The sequence below is a fragment of the Bubalus kerabau genome, chromosome 16, assembly GCF_029407905.1.
Source record: "Bubalus kerabau isolate K-KA32 ecotype Philippines breed swamp buffalo chromosome 16, PCC_UOA_SB_1v2, whole genome shotgun sequence".
In the NCBI taxonomy this organism is placed as follows: Eukaryota; Metazoa; Chordata; class Mammalia; order Artiodactyla; family Bovidae; genus Bubalus; species Bubalus kerabau.
The window spans coordinates 40,402,045-40,419,193 of NC_073639.1; the positions used below are offsets into that span (position 1 = coordinate 40,402,045).

At 35.0% G+C, this 17,149-nt stretch overlaps 1 protein-coding gene across 3 annotated transcripts in view; it reads left to right on the plus strand.

The window, feature by feature from the left end:
- The first annotated feature begins 3,856 nt into the window (after nt 1-3,856).
- The window catches only part of FSTL5 (follistatin like 5), an 881,431-nt gene continuing 868,138 nt past the window's right edge, over nt 3,857-17,149 (plus strand). For all 3 annotated transcript variants that reach the window (XM_055550064.1, XM_055550065.1, XM_055550066.1), the window contains exon 1: nt 3,857-3,982. In XM_055550064.1, coding sequence (XP_055406039.1) covers nt 3,857-3,982 — 126 coding nt within the window. The remainder of the gene's footprint in view (nt 3,983-17,149) is intronic.

Consider the following 17,149-nt stretch of genomic DNA (forward strand, 5'->3'; position numbering starts at 1 on the left):
CCTACATTGACAGGAGGATTCTTTACCACTGAACCACCTGGCAAACCTATTCTATCTGTAATATCAGGTAAATCACTGCAGTTATATGATAGCTTTTGCTGAGATAAAGCATTTTTATTTTTGTATAGCATTATTTTATTTTATTTTTTTTAAATTTTATTTTATTTTTAAACTTCACATAATTGTTGGGCATACACACTAAGGAAACCAGAAGGGAAAGAGACACGTGTACCCCAGTGTTCATCGCAGCACTGTTTATAATAGCCAGGACATGGAACCAACCCAGATGTCCATCAGCAGATGAATGGATAAGAAAGCTGTGGTACATATACACAATGGTGTATAGCATTATTTTAAAGAAATTTTATACTTGAAAATCATAAGACTTGCAATGGAAAAAATAATCATGGTTAAGGGTATCAAGGAAGTAGATTTAAATAGTATAAATAGGTTGTATATACTATACTGAAGCTTTACATGCTGATATTTTTCTCAAGTTTTAGTGAAATTTCTTAAAGTAGATATTTCTATCCTGTTACCTTTTGGCTGAAAATATACTTAGCAGCTTGTTGATCTAATTATCAATGTGTATAAGTTTACTCACCCAAGATTGATGAGATTTTTATTCACCCATTAAAATGAATTAATTGTTCATTTGTTTTATATTTTAGAGTAGATGAACTCTTGTGTGTGTGTGTGCACAAAAGGTAGAGAAAGAGAGGAAGGTTAGGGTTAGAAGAAAAAGGGCAGAGAAAGACAAGCCCTTAAGTGAGCACTTTTAGGAAATGTATGACCTCACCTTCACACAGCATCATACTGGTACAGGATTGTTGCCATGCCCCTTCCCTCCCTCTTGGTTCACAACAGAAGAAACGTAGTATTCAGAGCTCGGGAAAAATACTCCTTCACCCTTTTCCCAAACTGTTTGCTTTATTTTCAATCTCTATCTTGAATTTAAAATATTCTGTCCAGTTGTCTTATAAACAAATATTTACCTCTGGGAGAAGGATTAGACTATACATCAAAATGACAGCAAAACGATGGATTGCTCATGAAAATATTTAGTTTCCCAGGTTAGCTTTCAGATGTTTCACAGAAGTAGTGAAAATAGGAATTGCATTCAGATTTGTCAGAATGCAGGAAAACATGCTCTTTCTTGTTTCCCTCACATGCAAGATGACATTCATTTATGCATTCATTCATTGCATGTGCAGCAGGTACCAGACAACTTGGAAGACCCAGACGATGTAATGCTGGAGAAAAAGCAAAACACAACAAATTCCAGCAGTCATGATGTTTAAAAGAGATACATATTCTAGTGAGGAAACATATTCTATTGAGGAACAGATACATATTCTAGTGAGGAAAACCAGCGTTTTGAAGTAATCAATTTAATTATGTATAATTACAAAGAGAAGCTCTGAAACAAAGAAAAAATGATCTATAAACAGAGTAAACGAGAAATGTAACTCAGTCTTGGCATTATGGGGAAGGATTCAAAGGGATATTTTTGACATGAGATGATCTTTGGGTGATAAATGAGAAAAATGCATTTCATTTGGAGGAAATAGTGTAGAAAATCCTTTTAGTAGGAATGTTCAAAATTTGAACAACTGCACAAAATTAGTCTGGCTGGAGGACAATTATTTAGAGAAGAGGAAGACATGCAGAGCCAAGATGCTGTGGAACCAGTGATCTAGTTTTTATCTTAAGAATAAATGAATAGTGTATATCTGAAAGTTACTAGCAAATGCACTAACATGATGTTTGGATTGACCATGATTGCTCAGGTTGTTGTGTGGAGAAGAGATTGAAAGTGCATTAATATAAAAGGTAAGGAAGGACAGGGTTGGGACATTTGAAGGGGAAAGTGATTGTGTCAGGGTTGCTACAATAGATTTGGAAAGCAACTGATGTTTGAGAGACATACATGAAGCTAGAACTAATGGAACTTAAGGATGAGTTTAATATGAAGAATAAGAGAGACAAAGATATCAAAAATGTCTCTCTTGTTTCTGACTTGAGTAAAAGGATGAAGGAAAAAGTCTCTAAAAGCATGACTTTATGTTATCATATGTATACTATGAGGAGTCACTTTTGAAGCATGTAAGCAGAAGCTGTTAAGGACGTTAATCATAAAAACCTGAAGATTGAATGAGAAGCATTGCATATTAATACAACCATAGACTACTTGAATGTTTGGCTGAGTGAATGGAGTAGGATACATGGCTAATGGGATTAAATAATGTTTAATGGCAAGATAAAGGTGTAGGATGAACTTGTAAAAGGACTGAGAAGGTGTTTTTACAAATTCTACAGAAATAGAAGAGACTGATATTGTAGACATCAAAGTGACCATTTCAAACAGAATCATGACTGGTCAGAAAATGATAGATTGAGATACATAGTTCTTTCTAAAAATTCAGAAAGTAGATGAGAGAAATTATCTTAAAAATTCATGATTTGAGCATGTTGAAAGATGGAAGAAAATCCTTGAGAGACAGAATTTGAATACACTTAATAACAGAGTTAATAAATTGACTGTTTCTCAAGAACTCAGATGGCCAGATTGGATTAGACAGGAAGACAAAAAGCTCCTCTTAAGGTCACAATGAGTTGGGAGTATAGCTCAGTCAGTAAAGAATCTGCCTGCAACGCAGGAGACCCAAGTTCAATTCCTGGAACAGGAAGATCCCCTGGAGAAGGAAATGTCAACCCACTCCAGTATTCTTGCCTGGAGAATCTCATGGACAGAGGAGCCTGGCAGGCTACAGTCCGTGGGGTCACAAGAGTCGGACACAACTGAACGACTTCACTTCACTATGGTCACAATAAGGGTTAAGAAGTGTTCTCAAAGTGGTAAATAGGAATACAGTTGAGTTCAACATATAGATTAGTTTGTTTGGAAGAGGTTTTAGGGAATTTATATGGTTATCAATTTATGCATTTTTACAATTTCTCTGGTATATTCAAAAACACAGAGTTGTGGAAAGAATCATATGACTTTTAGTTTAAAGCACTTTAAAAAAAAGCAGCTTTCTAGGAAATGTCCTTTTGGGTGCTACTGAAAAAATATACTCGTAAGTCAATATAATCCAATGGCATAATTTCTGTTGTACCTCAGTTTATTAAGAATTTATCATAGTATAGGGATCCCCAAGCTCTAGGCCATAGACTGGCACCAGTGCACAGCTTCTTAGGAACTGGGCCACATGGCAGGAGGTAAGCAGTTGGTGAGCAAGCAAAGCTGCTCTCCATCACTCCCCATTGCTTGTATTATTGCCTGAACGACCCCACCCTACCCCCATGGAAATTCTATTCCAGGAAACTGGTCCCTGATGCCAAAAAGCTTGGGGATTGCTGCTATAGAAGACTATCTCATCAACATTTCACTGATATTTACTGGTAAATTATAATAGCTATAGTTTTATTAAGCATTTTTCATCAGACATACTCAAAGAGAACTTTGAGATTTATACATGTGTTGATAAATGTATCTTGTATGGATGATTAGAAAATTAATCATGGTTTAATGTTTTCTCTCTTTGAAAAAAATTTCTTTCAGCTTGTGTTTATTTTACCTCAATATTTTTATTGGCCCCTAAATTTCTACTAATTCAATGTTATATAAAGCTGTATGTGTGAAAAAAACAGTATTTCTTATATCAAGAAGAATTATAATCTTTATTTGAAGATGCTTACCTATTATGGATTCAGTTGGCAACTGCTGCTGAGTTTTGATTAATTCTATGGAGAATTATATTTGTTATTGAATATTTTTGATATATTTCTTCAATTTAGAATGTGTTTTCTGATTATTTGCAATGTTAATTTTCACAGGTGAAAAGCAATAAGGATGTTTAAGTGCTGGTCAGCTGTTTTGATTCTTGGATTCATTTTTCTGGAGTCTGAAGGAAGGCCAACCAAAGAAGCAGGATATGGCCTTAAATCCTACCAACCTCTAATAAGATTGCGACACAAGGTACCTTACCATTCTAGACTTGCTCATAATGAACTAAACTGTTTGTTCTCTGGTTTACTACTCACCTAGGAGCACTTATTGCAGAATATACTTTCAGAGTATAATTTATATTTATATAAAAAAGCCTTTTAGAAACACAATTTGAGGGATTGCTTTTGACAAAGTATAGAGATGGACTATTTAAAAAATGTGTCATTAAAATTTCACATGAAGAAATAGGATAGGACTTATAAAAGTAAGTATGTCAAGACCTAATCATCCAGATAATTTCTGTTATTTCCATATTAATTTTAAGTTTATAACTTCAAACTAAACCAAAAGTGTTATGTTCTTGAATTTGCCATTAAGATAAACAAAAAAAGATGCCTATACAATCTAGAGACATATAGTTTGGCAAAGCTTTTGTTCTTTTTAAAAATCATTAGACATTTTAATTTCACAAAAATCATAATAATTTCAGGTTGTCTAATGGGAAATACTTCATTTACTGATGTTAAATATTTTCAAGAATTAAATAAGTTGACATTAGGATTTTTATAAATTCCATAGATTACATACTTACAAAAAATTAAGCTAGTGCTTTGAATAACACATCATGATACTGCAAGTAAAATACTTAAACCACATTTTATTCAATCAAATAAAACTTTATAGTACATTTTGGTTTTCCTAGAGAGTGGAAAAAAGACAAAAATGCTGAAATTGAAAAGAACATATACATTTTAAGATTTCTTATGCTACTTGTCTTTTAAAAATCACTTGAAATAAACAAACATAACTATTTTGATTTTCTCCTTTATAGTCACTAAATGATAGTAGCCCTTACCTTGCATATATTTTTGCTGAAATTCTTTCATAACAGTATAGGATTGTGACAAAATCACTAACCTTTTCTGCGATTTTTATGTGCCAGACATTAGGCTAAGATGTTAAATTTATTGTTTTATTTAATCTTCAAACCAAACTTATGAAAGTGTATCTATTTTCATTCTGTAGATAAGAAATAAAAAAATTCTTAGAATGTTAAGGAATTTTTGGAACACATACATTTATTAAATGTTTCAACAAGCTAAGGTATAGCATGCAGAATAGATATGACAGGCATAAGAGAAAATAAGTAGAATATAAACTATACTTCAAAGTAAAAAAATGTTATAGAAGTTCAGTTGCATGTAAAAGTAAATAAGCTATTAAAATGTTCATTCTATATAAGTACAATTGGAGAATTGGCCTTATCCCACTATTTTTCTATTATCATTCATTTCCCCTACTTCATGGACTAACAATAAGTTTTGTCCCAGCTCCAAACTTAGATATAATAATTCCTTTATGAATGCTCTGAAAGCATATTATTAATTCAACATACCGATTCATACTATTACAGACCCAGTGAATATTTATTCCATACTGTGTGACTCCCCTATGTTATGTGTCTTGAGGTCTAGAACTGCGCCTGTCTAATCTTTTTATTACTACTTTATTACTACCTAGTAGATACTATGTAATTGAATCGATGGCAGAAAAATAGCAGGTAGATGCCTGACTAAAAGTTTTGATTGTTCCTCTGTTAAATGTAACATCACAGATTGTTGTGTATAATTTATAAATAATTTTGAATTAAATTTGGACATTTCAGATAAATCACTTACCATGCATTGCTGTATAATTTAAGAAACCTTTAAAGAAATGAAACAACACAATGAGTTAAACCAGTTTTGGAAACACTAATACTCACCCAAAATTATCAAAGTCACCTCCCAATCTTTTCCTTCTCTGTGAATCCTTACCTCTACATATTTAGAAATAGTACATGACTGCTGGTATTTAGGAGCAGAGAGGCAGAGAACGTTATGACAATACTTAAATTTCAAATGACTTGAGACAGAGGTGACGTTAAGCTATAAAAATAGTTCTGTGACTCTGTGTGAAAGTGTGTATCTGGTAGGAATTAAGCTCCCTGAGTTCTGTAAGTTCCTGCAAAACCCTGGCAGATACTTTCCCCTCATTATCAACCCCAATCCAACCACTGGGATGTACTTTTCCTTCTCCAAGAGCTTGAAGACTAATCTCATTAGAGCATTTATTTATTTTTGAATTAGTCACTATTTGAATCCAAAGAATACCTGATTGTCTTTCTCTCACTTCTTTCCACTCCAATTAGGCTCACATGCTGCTTTATTGGAGAGGTTTTCCCAAACCATAACTGAAAATAGAACAAACATAGACATTCCCTTGATCCCCTGTTAATGTTCACTCTAGAATACCATTATTTGTCAAAATATGTATTTCACTTATTTATTAGTTTGCTGGATCTTTTTTCCATTATGATGTAAGCTACTATTCATCTTTGGCTTCCCTGGTGACTCAGAGGTAAAGACTCCACCTGCCTTGTAGATGGGAGTTTGATCCCTGGGTCTGGTAGATCCTCTGGAGAAGGAAATGGCAACCCACTTCAGTATCTCATGGACAGAGGAGCCTGGCGGGCTACAGTCCATGAGGTCCCAAAAGAGTTGGATACAACATAGTGAGTAAACACACACTATTCATCTTGCTATAGCACAGCACCTAGGACGCTAAAAAGAAACAAATATATTTATAGTGAACGATTCCATCACTAACTAGAATAAGGCTTAAATCAAGATGATATATATGTGTATAATTATAATTAATAATACATTAAAAATAATTTCCTTTTCTATCATTTTTGCTAGAGTAAAATCAACTAGGCTATACTTAATAAAAATTTTTAAAATATATTATTTAATAGCATTGTATAAATTTATTTCCTCACATTTGTTATTTTTAACTTGCATAGTTTTATTTAAATAAAATAGACTATAAACATCTATAAATCTGTAAGACTTAGGGAATGCATAAGGACCTATTTGGATAGGTCTCACTAGCATAAATATTAGTTGCTAACTACAAAACACTAAAATATATAATAAATACACTAGATTTTGAGGTTTGATTAGCCACTTTCCACATTTTCCCCAGAGAGGTGTCAGTTCTTTGAGTCTGAACAAATGTATGTAGAGAATAGAATTTTCTCAAATATTTGTGTGTCAATTGTATAATGAGTCCCCTTTTGGGAGCAAAAACTGAAATGTGTGATTTACTTGTCAGATTACACAGTGAAAGTGAAAATGTTAGTCATTGAGTCCTGTCTGACTCTTTGTGACCCCTCGGACTGTAGCCCACCAGCTTCCTCTGTCCATGAAATTCGCCAGGCAAGAAAATTGGAGTGGATTGCCATTCTCTTCTCCAGGGGATCTTCCCAACCAATGGATCAACCCAGGTCTCCTGCGTTGCAGGCAGATTCTTAACTATCTGAGCCACTAGGGAAGACCATACATACTGTAGTGTAGTATAGGTATAACATATATGTACATAGTTGTATCATTTATAACTCTGTATACACACATGTGATGGCAAGTATATATTCTGTGTCTCAAGATAAAAATGAGTAACATATACTTATAGAAATTTTAATTAAAGTCCATAATATGTATCTAAGGGGGCTGATGCTGCATTTCATCCAGTGTGCTTACCCAACAAGCATTTATTGAACTTGAGGATATGGAATTCATTAGCAATACAAAATTGTAAAACACAATTACAAAATGCAAATCCAAATAGTACTCTTCTTTTATTATTATTTTGAAGTAAATATTGTATATCTATATTGTGCTACATACTTTCATATACATTAATTGTTGCAATTTAATTCCACAATAACCCTTGGATACAGGGAATATTTTTCCTGCTTATCCAAATGACATTATTAAAACCTGAGAGGAAAAGTAACTTTCTCAAGGGAAAGAGAGAGGATCAGACAGAAAAATGAGATTAGTAAGAAGCCCATAAAAGCATAGGTAAAACACAGATGGGGAAGAAGGATCAGAAAGAATAAAGATGGTAATGCTGGTAAAGCAAAGTGACAAGGGCTTCAAGGAGAAACATCTACTGTCCTTTCGTGTTGTTCCTTCTCCCCTTCCATAAAGCACAATCACAGTGTTTCCATGTATGTTTTCTTGGCTAGACTGAAATGAATGTCTTCTCCTAATAGGATAGCATAAAGTTGGATAAGACTGAAGTGACTTAGCAATACAAATGTTGCTGTAGCTTTAGTTTAGGTAAATCTCCCAATGAAGACCCACTCGGAAGCAATAGTCACCACCCTAACTGCTGGTCTGTCACTGGTTTTGAGCATAGTAGTTACTATAGGGGGCTCCCAGGTGGCTCAGCAATAAAGAATTCACATACCAATGCACAGGGTTGGAAAGATCTCTGAAGCAGGAAAAGGTTCAGTTCAGTCACTCATTCGTGTCCGACTCTTTATAAACCCAGTCTTCCCTGTCCATTACCGACTCCCGGAGCTTACTCAAACTCACATCCATTGAGTTGGTGATGCTATCCAAACATCTCATCCTCCGTTGTCCCCTTCTCCTCTCGCCCTCAATATCTTTCCCAGCATCAGGGTCTTTTCAAATGAGTCAGTTCTTCACATCAGGTGACCAAAGTATTGGAGTTTCAGCTTCAGCATTATTCCTTCTAATGAATATTCAGGACTAATTTCTTTTATGATGGATTGGTTGGATCTCCTTGCAGTCCAAGGTACTCTCAAGAATCTTCTCCAACTCCACAGTTCAAAAGCATCCATTCACCGGCGCTCAGTTTTCTTTATAGTAAAACTCTTGCATCCATACATGACTACTGGAAAAATTATAACTTTGACTAGATGGAGTTTTGTTGGCAAAGTAATGTCTCTGCTTTTTAATATGCTGTACAGGTTGGTCATAACTTTTCTTCCAAGGAGCAAGTGCTTTTTAATTTCATGACTGCAGTCACCATCTGCAGTGATTTTGGAGCTCAAAAAAATAGAGTCTGTCACTGTTACCACTGTTTCCCCATCTATTTGCCATGAAGTGATGGGACTGGATGCCAAGATCTTAGTTTTCTGAATGTTGAGTTTTAAGCCAGCTTTTTCACTCTCCTCTTTCACTTTCATCAAGAGGTTCTTTAGTTCTTTGCTTTCTGCCATAAGCTTGGTGTCATCTACATATCTGAGGTTATTGATATTTCTTCTGGCAATCCTGATTCCAGTTTGTGCTTCACCCAGGAAATGGTAACCCACTCCATTTTTCTTGCCTAGAAAAATCACTTGGACATAGGAGCCTGGTGGGCTACACAGTCCATGGGGGTCTCAGAATCAGACATGATTGTGCATATACTTACACAGGTCACACACAGTAGCTGTTGGTTACTATGAGCATTTGTGAGAAAATTCCCTGAAGTTTTCCATACTTTGAGCCATCTCCAGAATTGATATACTCAGAGCAGGTCACACAGAACTTAGTATCACAGGGCATTTACTGTATACTAGGTACTCTGTTAGCTTTATTCTGTACATTGGTTTAATTATATGAAGATTCTCATGTTGTAAGTGGTTTTATTACTGTTTGATAGAAGAGAAAACTAGGCTTCACAAGTGTTTAGTAGTTGTTTAATACAACACACTTAAAATGTTGGGAAACAGGATTAGGATTTAATATAAAGCCTGTATATTTTAATAACCATTCTACAGTGAGTACTTTTGTGTTAATTTATCCTGTGTGCCATGTATTTCCTATTCTCCCTGCATTCTGATCACGTTAGTCCCTTTGTGCTTAAAGTGACTATGTGTCTAGTTCTGGCTAGTAAGTTGTTAAGAAGCACCATGGAATGCCTCTGGGCTGAACATTTGATCCCAATCGTAAAACCTCCCTGAATTATCTTTTTTTCTCCTAGCATGTCAAACTGCATCTGTTCAAGGGAGTGCCTGCTTAATCATGCCAAGTGTCTAAATCAAGTAGGATGACGAAAACTCCCTGGCAATTAGTGATTGTCTTGAAATGAGAAATGAGGGGAAGGTCTTCTGTTTTAAACCACTGAGATTTGGGAGATGTCTGATATTTTGGAATTATCATTGTCTGTCCTAGAGAACTAGAATGTAAACTCTTATCATCTAACAAAAAATCCTGTACACTTTTTCCTTTACTACCTTGGTTTCTTTTTTCATTTCTATTCCAAGGCTTTTTGTCTTCTCTTTCATCCAATATTTCTTTCTTCTTTCTGTATTCTTCTGGCTCATAATTTCCTATTAAAAGACACTGGCTCCTTGGAAGAAAAGCTATGATCAACCTAGACAACATACTAAAAAGCAGACACATAACTTTGCCAACAAAGTTCCATGTAGTCAAAGCTATGGTTTTTCCAGTAGTCATGCATGGATGTGAGAGTTGGACTATAAAGAAAGCTGAGCACTGAAGAACTGATGCTTTTGAACTGTGGTGTAAGAGAAGACTCTTGAGAGTCCCTTGGACTGCACAGAAATACAACCAGTCCATCCTAAAGGAAATCATCCTGAATATTCATTGGAAAGGCTGATGCTGAAGCTGAAACTCCAATACTTTGGCCACCTGCTGCGAAGAACTGACTCATTTGAAAAGACCTTGATGATGGGGAAGATACTGAGGGAGAGAGAAGAAGGGGATGATGGAGGATGATGTGCTTGGATGGGCATCACCGACTGAATGGACATGAGTTTGAATAAACTCCAGGAGTTAGTGATGGATAGGGAGGCCTGATGTGCTTCAGTCCATGGGTTCACAGAGTTGGACATAACTGAATGACTGAACTGAACTGAACTGATGATTTCCTATCACAATGAAACCTTCTGTTGTAGTTGTGCATGCATGCTCAATCACTCAGCTGTGTTGACTCTTTTTGACCCCATGGACTGTAGCCTGTTTGGCTGCTCTGTCCATCTAATTTTCCAGGCAAGAATACTGGAATGGGTTGCCAGTTCCAACTCCGGAGGATCTTTCTGACCCAGGGATTGAACCCAGGAGTCTTGCATCTCCTGCATTGGCAGGTGGATTCTTTACCACTGTGCCACCTGGGAGGCCTGCCCTGTTGTAGTCACAATCCTATAATATGCATGTACTATTATTTCAGCATATCGTCATATACCCTATCAGTTCACTGTAAAATTCTTTAGATTCAGTATGTTATCTTCCTTCCTTTTTCTTACTTACAGCACTGATCACACTGCTACACTGTTTGCTGATACTGATTATCAAAGCCAGGCTTGAGGGAAGATTATGAGGACAGTAAGAAGTGCCCTTTGAGTATACCTAGTGGGACCACTGAAAAATCTTAAAATGCTTATAACTTTTTGTGGCCAGAGAATGAGATGTCCAGATTTATAGTACAGAGCAAATCAAAATTGCATCACGATTCCTTTACTTACAAAATCAAAATGTTTGTCTATGAAACTAGTTACTAGTGCAAATAGGGGAAAGTATTTGTATAATTTAATAAGTCCAGAAAGTGTTGCTATGCATAGCAGTACAATATAATTCAAAGAAGTCATTTACAGGAGGTTATGTTTTACTTTTAGTATTAAAAGAATGATAGATGTGGATTCATGAAGAGTGGCAAGAGAGAACTCTAGGGAAGGAGAAAAAAATTAAATAGCACATCAAAACCATGACTGCTGAGAGGATAGAAACCTTCAGGCAAACCCAGGAGCATTATTTCCTGGCTGATGAAAAATTGTGCCATTCCATCTGAAATATCTGGCTGCTTCCAGCATATTCAAGGGAAGACCCTTTAAAATGTTAATGTATTTTTCAAAGGTCAAGAAGCAATCTGGACCATTATCTAATAGGAAAAATAGTCATGAAGCAGGAAGTGAAGACATTATGGTCATTAATTAAGTAAATGTTAAGGAATATATTAATGAATATATCAATATATTTATTACATATATATCTTAATGATTGAATAATGTTAATACATTTCAAATGTATTAAAATGTATTAGTAATACATTTTAATTCATTGAAGTATAATTGATTTGAAAATTTGTGTTAGTTTCAGATGCACAGCAAAATGATTCAGTTATTCACACATATAGATACATTTTTTAATATTATTTTCTCTTATAAGTTATTGTGAAATATTGAGTATAGCTCCCTGTGCTATATAATAGGCCCTTATATATATATATATATATATTAGTGCATCTATTTTAATTTCAAACTCCTCAATTATCTGTCCTCTCCTTTCCCCATTGGTAACCATAAGTTTGTTTTCTGTGTATGTGTGTCTATTTCATTTTTACATATAAGTTTATTTGTATCATTTGTTTTCTATACTCCACATATAAGCAATATCATATGATATTTATTCCTCTGTCTGGCTTACTTCACTTATTACGATAATCTCTAGGTTCATCCATGTTGCTGCAAATGACAGTATTTCATTCTGTTTTTGGGCTGAGTAATGTTCTCTTGTGTACCACATCTTATGTATCCATTCATCTGTCATTATACATTTAAGTTACTTCCATGTCTTGGTTATGTAAATAGCGCTACTTGAACATTGGGGTGTATGCATTTTTTCAAATTACGATTCTCTCTAGATACATGCCCAGGAGTGGGATTGCAGGATCATATGATTTTATTAGTTTTATTAAGGAACTTCCATGAAGTTCTCCATAGTGGCTGTAGTAATTTACATCCCCACCAACAGTGTAGGAATGTTCCTATTTTCTCTTCAACCTGTCTATTGCTTATTATTTGTAGAATTTTTATGATGGCCATTCTGACCAATGTGAAGTGATACCTGATTATAGTGTTGATCTGCATTTCTTGTCTTTTCTCAAAGCTTGAGCAAAAATTTTTAAAATCTGTGTAGAAACACAAAGACCTGGAATAGCCAAAGTAATCTCGAGAAAAGTAGAGCAGAGTTGGAGTTGTCATGCTCCCTGACTTTAAACTATACTGCAAAGCCATAGTAATCATAACAGAATGGCACTGGCACAAAAACAGAAATATACATCAATGTAGCAGGACATAATGCTGAGAGAAAAACCCACACACCTATGGTCAATTAATCTACACAAAGGAGGCAAGAATATACAATAGAGAAAAGACAGTCCCTGCAACAAGTGGTGCTGAGAAAACTTGGCAGCTATATGTAAAAGGATGTAGTTAGAACATCTCTAATACCATACACACAAAAATAAATGTATTAAAGACCTAGATGTAAGACCAGATACTATAAAACTCAAGGAAACATATATAGGATGCTCTTTGACATTAATCACAGCAATATTTTTAAGAATTTGTCTCAGAGAGTAATGGCAATAAAAACAAAAATGAACAAATTGGACCTAATTAAACTTAAAAGCTTTTGCATAGCAAAGTAAACAAATAAAACAAAAAAACCTACAGAATGGGAGAAAATATTTGCAAATAATGTGGCTGACAAGTAATTAATCTCCACAGTATAGAAATAGCTCTTACAGATCAATATAAAAAATGAAATAAAAAATGGGCAGAAGATCTAAATAGACATTTCTCCAAAGAAGATATACAGATGGCCAAAAGACTCATGAAAAATGCTCAATATTCTTAATTATTAGATAAATGCAAATCTGATTTTTTTCATCAAAAAGTAATGTTTGAAAAAGAAGAACATTAAATTTTTTTTTCCTGAGAAATGAAATTCTACCCTTAATTGAGCTAGTGCCTGGAGTTCGGTTTCCAGAGAGCCAGTTTATAGCAGCACACACCATATGATGTAGAAGATCTGTGAGTTAAGGACACCATATGGACCATAATTCTTCCTATTCATTGCAACAAAGGAAGAAGTTATCTTTAGGATACCGAACAGTCCATAGTCCTTCCCTTTGCTCAAATTGGAGATACAAACTCTGTCTTCTAAGGCTTTCCATACACTTGCTGTTTGCTCTGGAAGGGAACGTTATCTTTGTGTTACAGAGCTTCTTGCTGTTCAAACATCCTTGAATAGATCATAAAGCAAATGGCAGTCAGTGTCTCTATCCATAAGATTTGCAAAACTATTATGGGTTCTTGGAGGATTGTCTCCCAAAACACATTGGTAGTACTACCAGTGTCAGGAAATCATGTCACCATCAAGTATATCTAAGGCCTAAACTGATGTGTGTGTTTCAAAACTGATTTGCAAATCAAGTACATAGTTACAACTTCAATGTACTTTTTGCTGGTTAATTTTGTCCTTTCTAGAACTTTAAGGAAAAAAAAATGTTTTGTTGACCTTTGAATGTATTGCTTGCAAGTTTATTCATTTAAACTGGAATATATTTGCTAATCTGGGGAAAATTCGGCATGTGGTGGACTGAATCATTTTGCTAGGCAAAATTAAGTCAATAAAGAAATATATCTGATCTCTAAGATTCTCAAGATAAAAACCTACTAGTCATTTGATATTTTTGAGAATGAATTATCAAAGCAGTACTATCATTACAGATGTGTAGGATGCATAAAGTCTGTTCCTTAACACTTCAATGACTCTACCTTAAGATACTTTTTATAAAGCTTTAAAAGTAGTTGTTATAAGCTTGAAAAAATAGAGCTGTTTTCATTTTAAGATTTTAAGTTTTGAAATGTTAAAAATGGGGAACATTAGCCTTCTACTTACATATATTCGACAATATGTAACAAACTAGTCAAAGTCAAATTCATATAGTATATAAAACCAAGCTTGTCCATATTCCAGAAAACTCCATTTAGGCACTAGTCTTGAGCACTTAAGATTTTTTTTTTTACCACCCTAGAATGAAATTTCAAGTCACCTGAGCTACAGTGCTTTCTCTTATCCAACACATATAATATAGATTTAGATATAGATGATAGATATATAGATATATAGGCTTCTCAGGTGGCACAGATGTAAAGAGTTCAGTTCAGCTCAGTTCAGTCACTCAGTCATGTCAGACTCTTTGCGATCCAATGGACTTCCCCGTCCATCACTAAATCCCCAAGCTTGCTCAAACTCATGTCCATCAAGTCAGTGATTGCATCCAACCATCTCATCCTCTGTCGTACCCTTCTTCTCCTGCCTTCAATCTTTTCCAGCATCAGGGTATTTTCCAATGAGTCAGTTCTTCACATCAGGTGGCCAAAGTATTGGAGTTTTAGTTTCAGCATCAGCCCTTCCAATGAATGTTAAGGACTGATTTCCTTTAGGAATGACTAGTTTGATCACCTTGCAGTCCAAGGGACTCTCAAGAGTCTTCTACAATACCACAGTTCAAAAGCATCAATTCTTTGGCACTCAGCTTTCTTTATGTTCCAACTCTCACATACATACATGACTACTGGAAAAACCATAGCTTTGACTAGACAGACATTTGTCGGCAAAGTGATGTCTCTGCTTTTTAATATGCTGTCTAGGTTGTTCATAGCTTTTCTTCCAAGGAGCAGGCATCTTTTAATTTCATGGCTGCAGTCACCATCTGCAGTGATTTTGGAGCCCAAGAAAATAAAGTCTTTCACGGGTTCCATTGTTTCCCCATCTCCATCTATTTGCCACTCTTTACAGTTGTAAAGAATCTGCCTGCGATACAGGAGATGCAAGAGACATGGGTTCGATCCCTGGACTGGGAAGATCCCCTGGAGTAGAAAATGGCAACCCACAGCCTGCCAGGCTATAGTCCACGAGGTCACAAAGAGTCAGACACAATTGAACATATACACATGCACACACCAAACACACACAGACACACACAGACACACACACACATATATAAAGATAGATAATTGAAAAACTTGACTTATCCTTGTTTCCCTGAACAGTACTTGATCCTTTTACTGATCAAGGAGCACCAGCATATTAGGACCTAGGTGCAGTTAAACAGGTTTTTTCATTGCTGTTCATTTCCTTTTGATTGACTTCCAAATCTTTCTTAATTTTAGATATAGTTGTATTTTTCTCCTCATTTCTGTGGAGAGAATAATGCTAGTTCACATCAGTTTACTAAAGAAAAGCAAACTATTCATACACCCAGATCTACCACTAATTAAGTACATTATACTACATATTATTCAAAAGAATACAGATATCAGTGTTTATAACAGGGTTCATTGTGGTTACTTTCAATTTGTACATGTAGGAAAAAGGGTTATGAGTTAAGAACAGGCAAATGAGATAAATTAATATTAATAAACTGCAAGCTAGCATTTATATTCACTTCTTCAATGTGAAAATTAATCATAAATTGATTTGTATATCTTTCATTATTAAAATTCTATTGATAATTCAATTAGAAAAGCTCTGTATTATAAATGAAAAGAAATATTCTTATTTATGAGTTTGACATTCAACATGTTTAAGAGATAAAAATCTTACAATATATAGATCACTATTGAAACGAACAGGATTATTTTAAACTAATATTACTCACTGCTTGTTTCTGGCATCAGATCCCTAGTATATGAGGAAGTAGTTTTAGATCTATAAGATAGTAAAAAATATTCAATCCATCTTTGCACACATATAATACTGATGGGAAAAGCAAGTGCCTGAGAGGCAAAGGTCTTTGCTGAAGATCACACAGCTAGGTGCTGTTCAGTTGAGAACCCATATTTCCTGTCTTCTGTAACAGTTCCATTTTTCTTTAACACGTGTGTGCGTGCTATGTTGTTTCAGTCATTTCTGACTCTTTGTGACTCTATGGACTGTAGCCCACCAGGCTTTCTGTCCATGGGATTCTCCAGGCAAGATACTGGAGTGGGTTGCTGTGCCGTCTTCCAGGGGATCTTCCCGACCCAGGGGTGGAAACTGTGTCTCTTACATCTCCTGAATGGAAGGTGGGTTCTTTACCACTAACGCCATCTGAGAAGCCCAATTGGTAGACCCAAAATAAACTTTTGTGTGAAATTAAGTTTTCAACACATTTGGGGAAATTCCAAGGAGTTTAATTACTCAGTTATGTGGAAGAGTATGTTCAGTTTTATAAGAAAGTGTTATACTATCTTCCAAAATAGCTGCACTATTTTAAAGTCTCACCAGCAATGATAGCTATTCCACATTCTTGTCACTGTTTGGTGTGGTCAATTTTTTAAATTTTAATCATTCTGATATACATATAGTTGTATCTCAATGAGGTTGTAAGTTGCCATTCACTAAAGACATGTATGACTTTTAACATACTTATATATTTATTGCCATCTGTATATTTTCTCTGGTGTAGGTATCTACTCAGGTTTTTTTTTTACCCATTTATTAAATTGGGTTATTAGTTTTATTATCATTGAATTTTTCTGGTTCATTGTATGTTTTGAATAAGAGT